Source organism: Callionymus lyra, chromosome 8 (assembly GCF_982586985.1).
Source record: "Callionymus lyra chromosome 8, fCalLyr1.hap1.1, whole genome shotgun sequence".
NCBI classification, from domain to species: Eukaryota; Metazoa; Chordata; class Actinopteri; order Syngnathiformes; family Callionymidae; genus Callionymus; species Callionymus lyra.
Window position 1 is genome coordinate 24,455,107 of NC_141825.1, and position 19,195 is coordinate 24,474,301.

Consider the following 19,195-nt stretch of genomic DNA (forward strand, 5'->3'; position numbering starts at 1 on the left):
AAGGAGAAAGTCAGTGTTTCTTTTGAATGTCTTTCATCTCTTTAATTTCTTCATCACTTTATCACTTCACCTTCTTCATCTTCCGTATTTCCTTCATCACTTCATCTCCTTTGACTTCTCCATCCCTTCATCTACTTCATCACTGCATCTCTTTAATTTCATCATCACTTCATCTCCTTCATCACTTCACCTTCTTCATCTTCCGTATCTCCTTCATCATTTCATCTCCTTCCACTCATCCATCACTTCATTCCTGCCATTTCTTCATCCCTTCATCTCCCTCATCACTTCATCTCCTTCATCACTTCATCTCCCTCATCCCTCCATCTCTTTCATCCCTTCATCTCCCTCATCACTTCATCTCCTATGACCATCCATCCCTTCATCTACTTCATCACTTCATCCCTGCATCTCTTAAATTTCATCATCACTTCATCTCCTTCATAACTTCACCTTCTTCATCTTCCGTATCTCCTTCATTATTTCATCTCCCTCATCACTTCATCTTCTTCATCTCTTTCATTTCTTCATCCCTTCATCTCCATCATCCCTTCATCTCCCTCATCACTTCATCTCCTTCATCTCTTTCATTTCTTCATCCTCTTCATAACTTAATTTCTTCATCTTCTGCTTCCTCTGATCTGTTAACTTCCTTTGTTCTCTGTTATCTCCTTCATTTCTTCTCCTTCTTCTGCCTGATGGTTCCACTCCAGGAGCTCAGGTTTCCTCCCTCGCGTCCTCCTCCTCCTGCGCCATCTTGGATCAGGAACATCGACAGAGACCGACTGAAGGTCTCGTCCATGTGTAGGGGCTGAACCCTGCTGACCTCCGACCTCCGCGGAGAGAGAGAGTGTCTCAGAGCGAGCGAGGCCGCGAGGCTTCGGTTCTCGTCCTCGTAAAAGTTGCGTCCACTTAACTTCGCTCCGCGATTGAACCGAGCCGAGGCCGACCCGGTAATCTTGCCGACCCGGAGCTGCCGCGTCCCCTGCTCGGGATAAAAAGTTTTCCTGGGCGATGGATTCATTAAGTCGACAGCGGCGAGCGCGAGAATCACGAGAGCGACTTTGATTCCCGCAGAAGTATAATTGCGTCGAGCAGACGTCTTTGTAGAGACGTGATTAAAGCGAAATTAATTGTCTGGAAGTTTCTCCCGATACTGGAAATTAGATCTGCTTCTAAAAATATTGTTCCGGATCTTTCTTCTGCGGAAGGTCCAAATCTGCCAGCGTGGACTTTATCTGAAATGAAGTGCAGGCGAGCGAGCGTGAAGTGAAATTAGCCTAAAGATGTTTCATTTACAAAGACGATTGTTTCCGCCATTATCTGCCTTCTTTTAATTGCTCTGCAAGTGAAATTAACAGAATTAAAAAGTGGATCTTCCTGCACCGCGTCTCTGAGCCGCCATTGTTGTCTGATGTGTCTACATGTTCCTTTTGTTCCTGTCAACACACACACACACACACACACACACACACACACACACACACACACACACACACACACACTCACCCCGAGTCACGCCTGAGACCCAAACACATGCTCAGCCCCATGAACATGACGCTGAGACCACCAGTGTGTGTGTGTGTGTGTGTGTGTGTGTGTGTGTGTGTGTGTGTGTGTGTGTGTGTGTGTGTGTTTGTGTGTGTGTTCATCAAATTCTATGTGTGTCTGTGTATGTTCATCAAACTCTGTGATGACACACTAGCGACGACACACTACTGTTGAAAAGATTCACTTCACGAACACACCTGCGGGGGTTATCACATGAACTCACGACACACCTTTGTGAGAGGTCATGTGAAGACACACTAGTGACGACACTCTAGTCTAGTGACGACACTCTAGTCTAGTGACGACACTCTAGTCTAGTGACGACACTCTAGTCTAGTGACGACACTCTAGTCTAGTGACGACACTCTAGTCTAGTGACGACACTCTAGTCTAGTGACGACACTCTAGTCTAGTGACGACACTCTAGTCTAGTGACGACACTCTAGTCTAGTGACGACACTCTAGTCTAGTGACGACACTCTAGTGACGACACTCTAGTCTAGTGACGACACTCTAGTCTAGTGACGACACTCTAGTCTAGTGACGACACTCTAGTCTAGTGACGACACTCTAGTGACGACACTCTAGTCTAGTGACGACACTCTAGTCTAGTGACGACACTCTAGTCTAGCGACGACACTCTAGTCTAGCGACGACACTCTAGTCTAGCGACGACACTCTAGTCTAGCGACGACACTCTAGTGACGACACTCTAGTCTAGTGACGACACTCTAGTCTAGCGACGACACTCTAGTCTAGTGACGACACTCTAGTCTAGCGACGACACTCTAGTCTAGTGACGACACTCTAGTCTAGCGACGACACTCTAGTCTAGCGACGACACTCTAGTCTAGTGACGACACTCTAGTCTAGCGACGACACTCTAGTCTAGCGACGACACTCTAGTCTAGCGACGACACTCTAGTGACGACACTCTAGTCTAGTGACGACACTCTAGTCTAGCGACGACACTCTAGTCTAGCGACGACACTCTAGTGACGACACTCTAGTCTAGCGACGACACTCTAGTCTAGCGACGAGACTCTAGTCTAGTGACGACACTCTAGTCTAGCGACGACACTCTAGTCTAGCGACGACACTCTAGTCTAGCGACGACACTCTAGTGACGACACTCTAGTGACGACACTCTAGTCTAGTAACGACACTCTAGTCTAGTGACGACACTCTAGTCTAGTGACGACACGCTAGTCTAGTAACGACACTCTAGTGACGACACTCTAGTCTAGTGACGACACTCTAGTCTAGCGACTACACTCTAGTCTAGTGACGACACTCTAGTCTAGTGACTACACTCTAGTCTAGCGACGACACTCTAGTCTAGCGACGACACTCTAGTCTAGCGACGACACTCTAGTCTAGCGACGACACTCTAGTCTAGTGACGACACTCTAGTCTAGTGACGACACTCTAGTCTAGCGACGACACTCTAGTCTAGTGACGACACTCTAGTCTAGTGACGACACTCTAGTCTAGTGACGACACTCTAGTCTAGCGACGACACTCTAGTCTAGTGACGACACTCTAGTCTAGTGACGACACGCTAGTCTAGTAACGACACTCTAGTGACGACACTCTAGTCTAGTGACGACACTCTAGTCTAGCGACTACACTCTAGTCTAGTGACGACACTCTAGTCTAGTGACTACACTCTAGTCTAGCGACGACACTCTAGTCTAGCGACGACACTCTAGTCTAGCGACGACACTCTAGTCTAGCGACGACACTCTAGTCTAGTGACGACACTCTAGTCTAGTGACGACACTCTAGTCTAGCGACGACACTCTAGTCTAGTGACGACACTCTAGTCTAGTGACGACACTCTAGTCTAGCGACGACACTCTAGTCTAGCGACGACACTCTAGTCTAGCGACGACACTCTAGTCTAGCGACCACACGCTAGTCTAGCGACCACACGCTAGTCTAGCGACCACACGCTAGTCTAGCGACGACACTCTAGTCTAGTGACGACACGCTAGTCTAGTGACGACACTCTAGTGACGACACGCTAGTCTAGTGACGACACTCTAGTCTAGTGACGACACTCTAGTCTAGTGACGACACTCTAGTCTAGTGACGACACGCTAGTCTAGTGACGACACTCTAGTGACGACATGCTAGTCTAGTGACGACACTCTAGTCTAGTGACGACACGCTAGTCTAGCGACGACACTCTAGTAACGACACGCTAGTGACGACACTCTAGTCTAGTGACGACACTCTAGTAACGACACTCTAGTGACGACACTCTAGTCTAGTGACGACACTCTAGTCTAGCGACGACACTCTAGTCTAGTGACGACACTCTAGTCTGGTGACGACACTCTAGCGACGACACTCTAGTCTAGTGACGACACTCTAGTGACGACACTCTAGTCTAGTGACGACACTCTAGTCTAGTGACGACACTCTAGTCTAGTGACGACACTCTAGTCTAGCGACGACACTCTAGTCTAGTGACGACACTCTAGTCTAGTGACGACACTCTAGACTAGTGAAGACACTCTAGTGACGACACTCTAGTCTAGTGAAGACACTCTAGTGACGACACTCTAGTCTAGTGAAGACACTCTAGTGACGACACAATAGTGACCACACACTAGTGACGACACACACTAGTGTTGTAAAGATTCACTCCAGACTCTTCGCTTCAGAGAAGTCTAGTGAAGACACTCTAGTGACGACACTCTAGTCTAGTGACGACACTCTAGTCTAGTGACGACACTCTAATGACGACACGCTAGTCTAGTGACGACACTCTAGTGACGACACGCTAGTCTAGTGACGACACTCTAGTGACGACACTCTAGTCTAGTGACGACACTCTAATGACGACACGCTAGTCTAGTGACGACACTCTAGTGACGACACGCTAGTCTAGTGACGACACTCTAATGACGACACGCTAGTCTAGTGACGACACTCTAGTGACGACACGCTAGTCTAGTGACGACACTCTAGTGGCGACACACTAGTCTAGTGACGACACTCTAGTCTAGTGACGACACTCTAGTCTAGTGACTACACTCTAGTCTAGCGACGACACTCTAGTCTAGCGACGACACTCTAGTCTAGCGACGACACTCTAGTCTAGCGACGACACTCTAGTCTAGTGACGACACTCTAGTCTAGTGACGACACTCTAGTCTAGCGACGACACTCTAGTCTAGTGACGACACTCTAGTCTAGTGACGACACTCTAGTCTAGTGACGACACTCTAGTCTAGCGACGACACTCTAGTCTAGTGACGACACTCTAGTCTAGTGACGACACGCTAGTCTAGTAACGACACTCTAGTGACGACACTCTAGTCTAGTGACGACACTCTAGTCTAGCGACTACACTCTAGTCTAGTGACGACACTCTAGTCTAGTGACTACACTCTAGTCTAGCGACGACACTCTAGTCTAGCGACGACACTCTAGTCTAGCGACGACACTCTAGTCTAGCGACGACACTCTAGTCTAGTGACGACACTCTAGTCTAGTGACGACACTCTAGTCTAGCGACGACACTCTAGTCTAGTGACGACACTCTAGTCTAGTGACGACACTCTAGTCTAGCGACGACACTCTAGTCTAGCGACGACACTCTAGTCTAGCGACGACACTCTAGTCTAGCGACCACACGCTAGTCTAGCGACCACACGCTAGTCTAGCGACCACACGCTAGTCTAGCGACGACACTCTAGTCTAGTGACGACACGCTAGTCTAGTGACGACACTCTAGTGACGACACGCTAGTCTAGTGACGACACTCTAGTCTAGTGACGACACTCTAGTCTAGTGACGACACTCTAGTCTAGTGACGACACGCTAGTCTAGTGACGACACTCTAGTGACGACATGCTAGTCTAGTGACGACACTCTAGTCTAGTGACGACACGCTAGTCTAGCGACGACACTCTAGTAACGACACGCTAGTGACGACACTCTAGTCTAGTGACGACACTCTAGTAACGACACTCTAGTGACGACACTCTAGTCTAGTGACGACACTCTAGTCTAGCGACGACACTCTAGTCTAGTGACGACACTCTAGTCTGGTGACGACACTCTAGCGACGACACTCTAGTCTAGTGACGACACTCTAGTGACGACACTCTAGTCTAGTGACGACACTCTAGTCTAGTGACGACACTCTAGTCTAGTGACGACACTCTAGTCTAGCGACGACACTCTAGTCTAGTGACGACACTCTAGTCTAGTGACGACACTCTAGACTAGTGAAGACACTCTAGTGACGACACTCTAGTCTAGTGAAGACACTCTAGTGACGACACTCTAGTCTAGTGAAGACACTCTAGTGACGACACAATAGTGACCACACACTAGTGACGACACACACTAGTGTTGTAAAGATTCACTCCAGACTCTTCGCTTCAGAGAAGTCTAGTGAAGACACTCTAGTGACGACACTCTAGTCTAGTGACGACACTCTAGTCTAGTGACGACACTCTAATGACGACACGCTAGTCTAGTGACGACACTCTAGTGACGACACGCTAGTCTAGTGACGACACTCTAGTGACGACACTCTAGTCTAGTGACGACACTCTAATGACGACACGCTAGTCTAGTGACGACACTCTAGTGACGACACGCTAGTCTAGTGACGACACTCTAATGACGACACGCTAGTCTAGTGACGACACTCTAGTGACGACACGCTAGTCTAGTGACGACACTCTAGTGGCGACACACTAGTCTAGTGACGACACTCTAGTCTAGCGACTACACTCTAGTCTAGTGACGACACTCTAGTCTGGTGACGACACTCTAGTCTAGCGACGACACTCTAGTCTAGTGACGACACTCTAGTCTAGTGACGACACTCTAGTCTAGTGACGACACGCTAGTCTAGTGACGACACTCTAGTGACGACACGCTAGTCTAGTGACGACACTCTAGTGGCGACACACTAGTCTAGTGACGACACTCTAGTGACGACACGCTAGTCTAGTGACGACACTCTAGTGGCGACACACTAGTCTAGTGACGACACTCTAGTCTAGTGACGACACTCTAGTCTAGTGAAGACACTCTAGTGACGACACTCTAGTCTAGTGAAGACACTCTAGTGACGACACTCTAGTCTAGTGACGACACTCTAGTGACGACACTCTAGTCTAGTGAAGACACTCTAGTGAAGACACTCTAGTCTAGTGAAGACACTCTAGTGACGACACAATAGTGACCACACACTAGTGACGACACACACTAGTGTTGTAAAGATTCACTCCAGACTCTTCGCTTCAGAGAAGTCTAGTGAAGACACTCTAGTGACGACACTCTAGTCTAGTGACGACACTCTAGTCTAGTGACGACACTCTAATGACGACACGCTAGTCTAGTGACGACACTCTAGTGACGACACGCTAGTCTAGTGACGACACTCTAGTGACGACACTCTAGTCTAGTGACGACACTCTAGTGACGACACTCTAGTCTAGTGACGACACTCTAATGACGACACGCTAGTCTAGTGACGACACTCTAGTGACGACACGCTAGTCTAGTGACGACACTCTAATGACGACACGCTAGTCTAGTGACGACACTCTAGTGACGACACGCTAGTCTAGTGACGACACTCTAGTGGCGACACACTAGTCTAGTGACGACACTCTAGTCTAGCGACTACACTCTAGTCTAGTGACGACACTCTAGTCTGGTGACGACACTCTAGTCTAGCGACGACACTCTAGTCTAGTGACGACACTCTAGTCTAGTGACGACACGCTAGTCTAGTGACGACACTCTAGTGACGACACGCTAGTCTAGTGACGACACTCTAGTGGCGACACACTAGTCTAGTGACGACACTCTAGTGACGACACGCTAGTCTAGTGACGACACTCTAGTGGCGACACACTAGTCTAGTGACGACACTCTAGTCTAGTGACGACACTCTAGTCTAGTGAAGACACTCTAGTGACGACACTCTAGTCTAGTGAAGACACTCTAGTGACGACACTCTAGTCTAGTGAAGACACTCTAGTGACGACACTCTAGTCTAGTGAAGACACTCTAGTGAAGACACTCTAGTCTAGTGAAGACACTCTAGTGACGACACAATAGTGACCACACACTAGTGACGACACACACTAGTGTTGTAAAGATTCACTCCAGACTCTTCGCTTCAGAGAAACTTTCAAACTTCCTCTGGTTCTCGTGGCGCCCGATTCCGCGGCGGGTCTGCAGCCTCCGGCCGTCATTATCTGGTTCCGGTCGTGATCCAGAAACAGAGCCTCGGACACGCTGGTGCGGCCGCGGAAGGTGTGAAATCCACATTAAGTGGCTCGAGTCTGATGGAATCTTCAAGCGCGGGAGCAGACGACGAGCGCGGGATAATTGCAGCGGTCAGTGGGGATTATGGCGAGTAATTGATACGGATCAGCTCGCCGCTAATCACCCCCCCCCCCCCTCCCCCGCTCGCCGCCGCCGTCTGAGGTGGACTCTCCCTCGCCGCTCCTAATCCTTCTGAGGAGCCGGTCCTGGTCTTTGTTTGTGTGTGTGTGTGTTCAGAGGCACGAGGTCTTGGGTTCAAAGGTCACATGATGCTTCTCTCCACAGGTTCTCTCGGTGACCTCGAGGTCGGCGAGGAGAACACGGATGACCTCAGCGTGTCCGGAGAAGAGGGCGGAGCCTCTGACCCCGAGGACTCTGTTGAAGGAGAGAGTTGCAGCCCACCTGTGTACACACCTGTGTACACACCTGTGTACACACCTGTGTACAACGAAGGTGAGTCCCCCACGTGTTCCCGCGTCAGAGTGATGTCGACAACGTTATGAACACGTGTGTAGAAACACCTACTCACACACACATACACACCTAAACAAATACACAAAAACATACACAGACACACCTACACACGCTACACAAACACACACAAACTTACACACCTACACAAATACACACAAACTTACACACCTACTAACACATACACAGACACACCTACACACGCTACACACACACACAAAAACTTACACACCTACACACACATACACACGCTACACAAATACACACAAACTTACACACCTACACACACATGCACACCTACACACGCTACACAAACTTACACATCTACTCACACATACACAGACACACCTACACACACTACACTAATACACACAAACTTACACACCTACTCACACACACACATACACAGTCACACCTACACACGCTACACAAATACACACACACTTACACACCTACTCACACACAGACAGACAGACCCACTTACACACGCTACACAAATACACACAAACTTACACACCTATTATGACCACGTGTGTAGAAATGATGTGTAAAAACATTATGACCACGTGTGTAGAAATTATGTGTAAAAACATTATGACCTCGTGTGTAGAAATTATGTTTAAAAACATTATGACCACGTGTGTAGAAATTATGTTTAAAAACATTATGACCACGTGTGTAGAAATTATGTATAAAAACATTATGACCACGTGTGTAGAAATTATGTTTAAAAACATTATGACCACGTGTGTAGAAATTATGTATAAAAACATTATGACCACGTGTGTAGAAATGATGTATAAAAACATTATGACCACGTGTGTAGAAATTAGTGTAAAAACATTATGACCACGTGTGTAGAAATTATGTATAAAAACATTATGACCACGTGTGTAGAAATTATGTGTAAAAACATTATGACCACGTGTGTAGAAATTATGTGTAAAAACATTATGACCACGTGTGTAGAAATTATGTATAAAAACATTATGACCACGTCTGTAGAAATTATGTGTAAAAACATTATGACCACGTGTGTAGAAATTATGTGTAAAAACATTATGACCACGTGTGTAGAAATTATGTGTAAAACATTATGACCACGTGTGTAGAAATTATGTGTAAAAACATTATGACCACGTGTGTAGAAATTATGTGTAAAAACATTATGACCACGTGTGTAGAAATTATGTGTAAAACATTATGACCACGTGTGTAGAAATTATGTGTAAAAACATTATGACCACGTGTGTAGAAATTATGTGTAAAAACATTATGACCACGTTTGTAGAAATTATGTGTAAAAACATTATGACCACGTGTGTAGAAATTATGTGTAAAAACATTATGACCACGTTTGTAGAAATTATGTGTAAAAACATTATGACCACGTGTGTAGAAATTATGTGTAAAAACATTATGACCACGTGTGTAGAAATTATGTGTAAAAACATTATGACCACGTGTGTAGAAATGATGTATAAAAACATTATGACCACGTCTGTAGAAATTATGTGTAAAAACATTATGACCACGTGTGTAGAAATTATGTGTAAAAACATTATGACCACGTTTGTAGAAATTATGTGTAAAAACATTATGACCACGTGTGTAGAAATTATGTTTAAAAACATTATGACCACGTGTGTAGAAATTATGTTTAAAAACATTATGACCACGTGTGTAGATATTAGTGTAAAAACATTATGACCACGTGTGTAGAAATTATTTGTAAAAACATTATGACCACGTGTGTAGAAATTATGTGTAAAAACATTATGACCACGTGTGTAGAAATTATGTGTAAAAACATTATGACCACGTGTGTAGAAATTATGTCTAAAAACATTATGACCACGTGTGTAGAAATTATGTGTAAAAACATTATGACCACGTGTGCAGAAATTATGTATAAAAACATTATGACCACGTTTGTAGAAATTATGTGTAAAAACATTATGACCACGTGTGTAGAAATTATGTTTAAAAACATTATGACCACGTGTGTAGAAATTATGTATAAAAACATTATGACCACGTCTGTAGAAATTATGTTTAAAAACATTATGACCACGTGTGTAGAAATTATGTTTAAAAACATTATGACCACGTGTGTAGATATTAGTGTAAAAACATTATGACCACGTGTGTAGAAATTATGTTTAAAAACATTATGACCACGTGTGTAGAAATTATGTATAAAAACATTATGACCACGTGTGTAGAAATTATGTTTAAAAACATTATGACCACGTGTGTAGATATTAGTGTAAAAACATTATGACCACGTGTGTAGAAATTATGTTTAAAAACATTATGACCACGTGTGTAGAAATTATGTATAAAAACATTATGACCACGTGTGTAGATATTAGTGTAAAAACATTATGACCACGTGTGTAGAAATTATGTTTAAAAACATTATGACCACGTGTGTAGAAATTATGTTTAAAAACATTATGACCACGTGTGTAGATATTAGTGTAAAAACATTATGACCACGTGTGTAGAAATTATGTTTAAAAACATTATGACCACGTGTGTAGAAATTATGTTTAAAAACATTATGACCACGTTTGTAGAAATGATGTATAAAAACATTATGACCACGTGTGTAGAAATTATGTTTAAAAACATTATGACCACGTGTGTAGAAATTATGTGTAAAAACATTATGACCACGTGTGTAGAAATTATGTTTAAAAACATTATGACCACGTGTGTAGAAATTATGTATAAAAACATTATGACCACGTGTGTAGAAATTATGTTTAAAAACATTATGACCACGTGTGTAGAAATTATGTTTAAAAACATTATGACCACGTGTGTAGAAATTATGTTTAAAAACATTATGACCACGTGTGTAGAAATTATGTTTAAAAACATTATGACCTCGTGTGTAGAAATTATGTATAAAAACATTATGACCACGTGTGTAGAAATTATGTATAAAAACATTATGACCACGTGTGTAGAAATTGTGTTTAAAAACATTATGACCACGTGTGTAGAAATTATGTGTAAAAACATTATGACCACGTGTGTAGAAATTATGTATAAAAACATTATGACCACGTGTGTAGAAATTATGTATAAAAACATTATGACCACGTGTGTAGAAATTATGTTTAAAAACATTATGACCACGTGTGTAGAAATTATGTATAAAAACATTATGACCACGTGTGTAGAAATTATGTTTAAAAACATTATGACCACGTGTGTAGAAATTATGTATAAAAACATTATGACCACGTGTGTAGAAATTATGTATAAAAACATTATGACCACGTGTGTAGAAATTGTGTATAAAAACATTATGACCACGTGTGTAGAAATTATGTTTAAAAACATTATGACCACGTGTGTAGAAATTAGTGTAAAAACATTATGACCACGTGTGTAGAAATTATGTATAAAAACATTATGACCACGTGTGTAGAAATTATGTGTAAAAACATTATGACCACGTGTGTAGAAATTACACTTAATTCAAGAAGAGTTTAAAGTACAAACAAATGTTTTTAAGGTACAATAAAGTTGACCAATCACTTGCTTGAAGAGAGAAAACAATGTCTTCGCAAAGACACGTAACAGGTGTTCAGTGAATGTTACAACAACACATAACTTTGTGTTTCCGAGCTTCCTCCGGGTTTGTGCAATGTATCCGTCGCCATGGTAACAGCCTTTTCCGGTTTGAAGAAACGGGGTTCATCCTGAGTTTACCGTGACTTCCAGGAACAACGTTTTTTCGGTGAACCTGCTTCCTGAAACTGATCCCGGGTCAGCGCCGGCCTCTGGAGTCACAGGCCCGGTCACAACTAGACAAAGCTGCGTCTGACGTTTGCTCGTGTTCTCACTCTTATCGCTGTTGTGTCTGGAGGAATCAAATATATTTCAGCAGGTTCCATGGCCCCCCCGACCCCTCTCGCAGAGACCCCCCACCGTACCCCCCACCCCTACACCCCCCCCTGCAGATAGCGGCTGGTGTTGGTGCTCAAGATTCCGCTGCTGTTCTTTTTTTTTAATCTCGGAAAAAATTCCTGCTCTTGTGAAATTTTGGGGCTGCGGCGATAAGAGTCTGCTGGTTGGCTCGGTTTGATAAACCCATGGAAATTCTGTCAGGTGCTAATCGAGACCAGATTAGAGATTAGGAAGTGTGTGAGCGAATGTGTGTGTGAGTGAGTGTGTGTGTGAGTGTGTGTGTGAGCGAGTGTGTGTGAGGCAGCATGTGTGTGTGAGCGAGTGTGTGTGAGCGAGTGTGTGTGTGAGCGAGTGTGTGTGTGAGCGAGTGTGTGTGTGAGGCAGCATGTGTGTGTGAGCGAGTGTGTGTGTGAGGCAGCATGTGTGCCGCCGCAGAAGACTTCTCTCGAGTCCACGTCTTCAGGTCTTCATCCTCTCGTCCGGTGCACGTCCTCCTCCGTCGCACACGCCCCCTTCTCTGGCCCAGTGTGTGTGAGTGTGTGTGAGTGTGTGTGTGTGAGTGTGTGTGTGTGTGTGTGTGTGTGTGTTTGTGCGTACACATTAATAAAGTAGAGAACAGTTGTTCTAGTTTCTGTGAGAATGTGTTTTTCTTGCTCAAGTTATCAGAGCAGTTATCACTACTGTGTGTGTGTGTGTGTGTGTGTGTGTGTGTGTGTGTGTGTGTGTGTGTGTGTGTGTGTGTGTGTGTGTGTGTGTGTGTGTGTGTGTGTGTGTGTGTGTGTGTGTGTGTGTGTGTGTGTGTGTGTGTGTGTGTGTGTGTGTGTGTGAACACCAGATGGTGGATAAGGGGCCTTTATTAGCGAGCTGGTCAGATAACGAGTCAGTATTGATCTCAGGTTGAAAGAGCAGGTTCGTCAAACAAGCTTGATTTACAGACGACTGATAATGACGGAGCCGAGCAACTGATGAACCTGCAGAGGAGAGAGAGAGAGTTTATATGTGTGTGTGTGTCTGTGTTTATGTGTGTGTGTGTGTGTGTCTGTGTTTATGTGTGTGTGTTTATGTGTGTGTGTGTGTGTGTCTGTTTATATGTGTGTGTGTCTGTGTTTCTTAGTGTGTGTGTGTCTGTTTATATATGTGTGTGTGTGTGTTTGTTTTTGTGTTGCTGTGTCTCTGTTTATATGTGTGTGTCTCTGTTTATTTTTGTGTTGCTGTGTCTCTGTTTATATGTGTGTGTCTCTGTTTCTTAGTGTGTGTCTACGTTTTTACTTTTGTGTTGCTGTGTCTCTGTTTATATGTGTGTGTGTCTCCGTGTTTGTTTTTGTGTTGCTGTGTCTCTGTTTATATGTATGTGTGTCTATGTGTTTACTTTTGTGTTGCTGTGTCTCTGTTTATATGTATGTGTGTCTATGTGTTTACTTTTGTGTTGCTGTGTCTCTGTTTATATGTATGTGTGTCTATGTGTTTACTTTTGTGTTGCTGTGTCTCTGTTTATATATGTGTGTGTGTGTCTGTTTATATGTGTGTGTGTGTCTGTGTTTCTTAGTGTGTGTGTGTTTGTTTTTGTGTTGCTGTGTCTCTGTTTATATGTGTGTGTGTCTATGTGTTTACTTTTGTGTTGCTGTGTCTCTGTTTATATGTGTGTGTGTGTGTCTCTGTTTCTTAGTGTGTTTGTGTTTTTATTAGTGTGTTTGTGTATTGTTGTTTTTATAATGTGTGTCTGTCTCGGTTTCTATGTGTGTGTGCCTGTGTGTATGTGTGTGTATTATATTGTGTGTCTGTCTCTGTTTCTATGTTTGTGTGTATTTCTTTTCAAAGTGTGTTTGTGTATTGTGGTTTTTATAATGTGTGTCTGTCTCCGTTTCTATGTTTGTGTTTGTTTATTTTCAAAGTGTGTTTGTGTATTGTTGTTTTATAATGTGGGTCTGTCTCTGACGGACAGGTGAGTTTAGAGACGGACAGGTGAGTTTAGAGACGGACAGGTGAGTTTAGAAACGGACAGGTGAGTTTAGAGACGGACAGGTGAGTTTAGAGACGGACAGGTGAGTTTAGAGACGGACAGGTGAGTTTAGAAACGGACAGGTGAGAGGGAGAGAGATGGACAGGTGAGTTTAGAGACGGACAGGTGAGAGGGAGAGAGATGGACAAGTGAGTTTAGAGACGGACAGGTGAGTTTAGAGACGGACAGGTGAGTTTAGAAACGGACAGGTGAGAGGGAGAGAGATGGACAGGTGAGTTTAGAGACGGACAGGTGAGTTTAGAGACGGACAGGTGAGAGGGAGAGAGATGGACAAGTGAGTTTAGAGACGGACAGGTGAGTTTAGAGACGGACAGGTGAGTTTAAAGACCGACAGGTGAGTTTAGAAACGGACAGGTGAGTTTAGAAACGGACAGGTGAGTTTAGAAACGGACAGGTGAGTTTAGAAATGGACGGCTGAGTTTAGACATGGACAGGTGAGTTTAGACATGGACAGGTGAGATGGACAGGTGAGTTTAAAGACGGACAGGTGAGTTTAGAGACGGACAGGTGAGAGAGAGAGACACGCTGCTGAGTAAGGGAGACAGGCTGGAGAGACACAGACAGGTGTGAGTCTCAGGTGAGACAGTTGAGTGACTTTGGCCTGCAGGTGAGGAAGAGGAAGTTGAGCTTATCACAGTGATGGAGTCTGGGTGGGGGGAGGGGCCACTGTCGACGGCTCCTGATACCTGTCTCACTGTCTCGATGAAACCAAGATAATATTGATAATATTAAACGCAATAACGTCTCCCCCTCCTCCCCCCCTCCCCCCTATCATCTCTCCCCCATCACCTGCAGGATAAAATCAATCTGCCATTCACTGTGATTTATAGCTGGAAATAATGCTGAGAGTGTGTGTGTGTGTGTGTGTGTGTGTGTGTGTGTGTGTGTGTGCGTGAGAGTGTGTGTAGGTGTGTGCAGGTGTATATCTGGGTGTGTAGGTGTGTATCTTTGTGTTTAGGTGTATATACGTGTGTGTGAGAGAGAGAATGTGTATATCTGCGTGTGTGTGTGTGTGTGAGAGTGAGAGTGAGTGTGGGTGTGTGTGAGTGTGTGCAGGTGTATATCTGGATGTGTAGGTGTTTATCTGTGTGTTTAAGTGTGTGTGTGTGGGGGGTGTGTGTGTGTGTGTGTGTGTGTGTGAGAGAGAATGTGTATATCTGTGTGTGTGTGTAGGTGTATATCTGTGTGTGTGTGTGTGAGAGAGAATGTGTATATCTGTGTGTGTGTGTAGGTGTATATCTGTGTGTGTGTGTGTGTGTGAGAGAGAATGTGTATATCTGTGTGTGTGTGTAGGTGTATATCTGTGTGTGTCTGTGTGAGAGAGAAGGGGTACATATGTGTGTTGTTTGTTTAAGTGTATATCTGTGTGTGTGTGTGTGAGTGTATGTCTGGGTGTGTATCTGTGTGTTTAGGTCTATATAGGTGTGTGTGTCTGTATGTGGGTGTGTCTGTATGTGGGTGTTTGTGTGTATCTGTGTGTGTGTGTAGGTGTATATCTGTGTGTGTATCTATGTGTGTTTGTGTGGCTCTCTGTCTGTGTGTTTGAATCTGTGTGTACATGTGTTTGTGTGTTTTTTTGTATATATGTGAGTGTAAGTGTGTCTGGGTCCAGAATTGAACTTTGACCCTGTCATAAGTGTGATCAGTCGATCAGAAGATGTCATCAACTGTAAAGATTGTGTAGAACACACACTGGACTCTCGTTGTGTGTCTGCACCTGGACATGAACACCTGAGTGTGTGGTGTTTGCTCGCCGTCACATTCTCGCTCTGATTATCACAGATAAGATTTGATCAATAGCTGCAATAAACGAGTGACGAACATGTGATGCTCGTTTGACACACACACACACACACACACACTGACACACACTGACACACACAGACACACACTGACACACACCCTCTAACTGTGTGTGTGTGTTTGTTTCAGAGCTGAGCTGTCAGGACTCGTCAGGGCTGGATGAAGAAGACCAGAAGGACGAGGGTCCGACACACAGTGGTGGCGAAGAAGAAGAAGAAGAAGAAGAAGAAGAGGAGGATGAGGAGGAGGAGGAGGGAGAGGAAGACTCTGTGGTGTGGAGAGGTCCTGGTGAGTTCAAAGTTCAAGTTCTCTTCACACAAACACACGGGATGTTTTTAGACGTTCATGAAGTCGACTCAAGTTCAATGAACTCCAGTTCAGAGTTAATCTGAGCTCAATAGTTCAAATGTTACTCAGTGAACCAACTGATCTGTGGAGGCTTCATTGATGAAGTGATGATTGATGAAGTGATGATTGATGAAGAGATGAAGTGATGATTGATGAAGAGATGATTGATGAAGAGATGAAGTGATGATTTATGAAGAGATGAAGTGATGATTGATGAAGTGATGATTGATGATTGATGAAGAGATGAAGTGATGATTGATGAAGAGATGAAGTGATGATTGATGAAGAGATGAAGTGATGATTGATGAAGAGATGATTGATGAAGAGATGAAGTGATGATTGATGAAGAGATGATTGATGAAGAGATGAAGTGATGATTGATGAAGAGATGAAGTGATGATTGATGAAGAGATGAAGTGATGATTGATGATTGATGAAGTGATGATTGATGAAGAGATGATTGATGAAGTGATGAAGTGATGATTGATGAAGTGATGATTGATGAAGAGATGATTGATGAAGAGATGAAGTGATGATTGATGATTGATGAAGAGATGATTGATGAAGTGATGATTGATGAAGAGATGATTGATGAAGAGATGAAGTGATGATTGATGATTGATGAAGTGATGATTGATGAAGTGATGATTGATGAAGAGATGATTGATGAAGAGATGAAGTGATGATTGATGATTGATGAAGAGATGATTGATGAAGTGATGATTGATGAAGAGATGATTGATGAAGTGATGATCGATGAAGCGATGATTGATGAAGTGATGATTGATGAAGTGATGATTGATGAAGAGATGATTGATGAAGAGATGATTGATGAAGTGATGATTGATGATTGATGAAGTGATGATTGATGAAGTGATGATTGATGAAGTGATGATTGATGAAGTGATGATTGATGAAGAGATGAAGTGATGATTGATGAAGAGATGAAGTGATGATTGATGATTGATGAAGTGATGATCGATGAAGTGATGATTGATGAAGAGATGAAGTGATGATTGATGATTGATGAAGAGATGATTAATGAAGAGATGAAGTGATGATTGATGATTGATGAATTGATGATTGATGATTGATGATTGATTAAGTGATGATTGATGAAGTGATGATTGATGAAGTGATGATTGATGATTGATGATTGATGAAGAGATGAAGTGATGATTGATGAAGAGATGAAGTGATGATTGATGATTGATGAAGTGATGATTGATGAAGAGATGATTGATGAAGAGTTGATTGATGAAGAGATGAAGTGATGATTGATGAAGTGATGATTGATGATTAATGAAGAGATGAAGTGATGATTGATGATTGATGATTGATGAATTGATGATTGATGATTGATGAAGTGATGATTGATGAAGAGATGATTGATGAAGAGATGAAGTGATGATTGATGATTGATGAAGAGATGATTGATGAAGAGTTGATTGATGAAGAGATGAAGTGATGATTGATGAAGAGATGATTGATGAAGTGATGATTGATGAAGAGATGATTGATGAAGAGATGAAGTGATGATTGATGAAGTGATGATTGATGAAGAGATGAAGTGATGATTGATGAAGTGATGATCGATGAAGTGATGATTGATGAAGAGATGATTGATGAAGAGATGATTGATGAAGAGATGAAGTGATGATTGATGAAGTGATGATTGATTGATGAAGTGATGATTAACGAAGTTATGATTAATGATCGATGAAGTGATGATTGATGAAGTGATGATTGACGAAGTGATGATTGATGAAGTGATGAAGTGATGATCGATGAAGTGATGATCGATGAAGTGATGATTGATGAAGTGATGATTGACGAAGTGATGATTGACGAAGTGATGATTGATGAAGTGATGAAGTGATGATCGATGAAGTGATGATCGATGAAGTGATGATTTATGAATTGATGAAGCGATGATTGATGAAGAGATGATTGATTGATGAAGTGATGATTAACGAAGTTATGATTAATGATCGATGAAGTGATGATCGATGAAGTGATGATCGATGAAGTGATGATTTATGAAGTGATGATTGACGAAGTGATGATTGATGAAGTGATGAAGTGATGATCGATGAAGTGATGATCGATGAATTGATGAAGCGATGATTGATGAAGTGATGATTTATGAATTGATGAAGTGATGATCGATGAAGTGATGATTTATGAATTGATGAAGTGATGATTGATTGATGAAGTGATGATTAACGAAGTTATGATTAATGATCGATGAAGTGATGATCGATGAAGTGATGATCGATGAAGTGATGATTGATGAAGTGATGATTGACGAAGTGATGATTGATGAAGTGATGAAGTGATGATCGATGAAGTGATGATCGATGAATTGATGAAGCAATGATTGATGAAGTGATGATTTATGAATTGATGAAGCGATGATTGATTGATGAAGTGATGATTAACGAAGTTATGATTAATGATCGATGAAGTGATGATCGATGAAGTGATGATCGATGAAGTGATGATTGATGAAGTGATGATTGACGAAGTGATGATTGATGAAGTGATGAAGTGATGATCGATGAAGTGATGATCGATGAATTGATGAAGCGATGATTGATGAAGTGATGATTTATGAATTGATGAAGCGATGATTGATGAAGTGATGATCGATGAACTGATGAAGTGATGATTTATGAAGTGATGATTTATGAATTGATGAAGCGATGATTGATGAAGTGATGAAGTGATGATTGATGAAGTGATGAAGTGATGATTGATGAAGTG

At 42.8% G+C, this 19,195-nt stretch overlaps 1 protein-coding gene across 1 annotated transcript in view; it reads left to right on the plus strand.

Moving 5' to 3' along the window:
• Window positions 1-19,195, plus strand: part of zfpm1 (zinc finger protein, FOG family member 1) — a 76,879-nt gene that overhangs the window by 27,612 nt on the left and 30,072 nt on the right. The window contains exons 2-3 of the mRNA XM_087797402.1: window positions 8,146-8,313; window positions 16,211-16,369. Coding sequence (XP_087653528.1) covers window positions 8,146-8,313; window positions 16,211-16,369 — 327 coding nt within the window. The remainder of the gene's footprint in view (window positions 1-8,145; window positions 8,314-16,210; window positions 16,370-19,195) is intronic.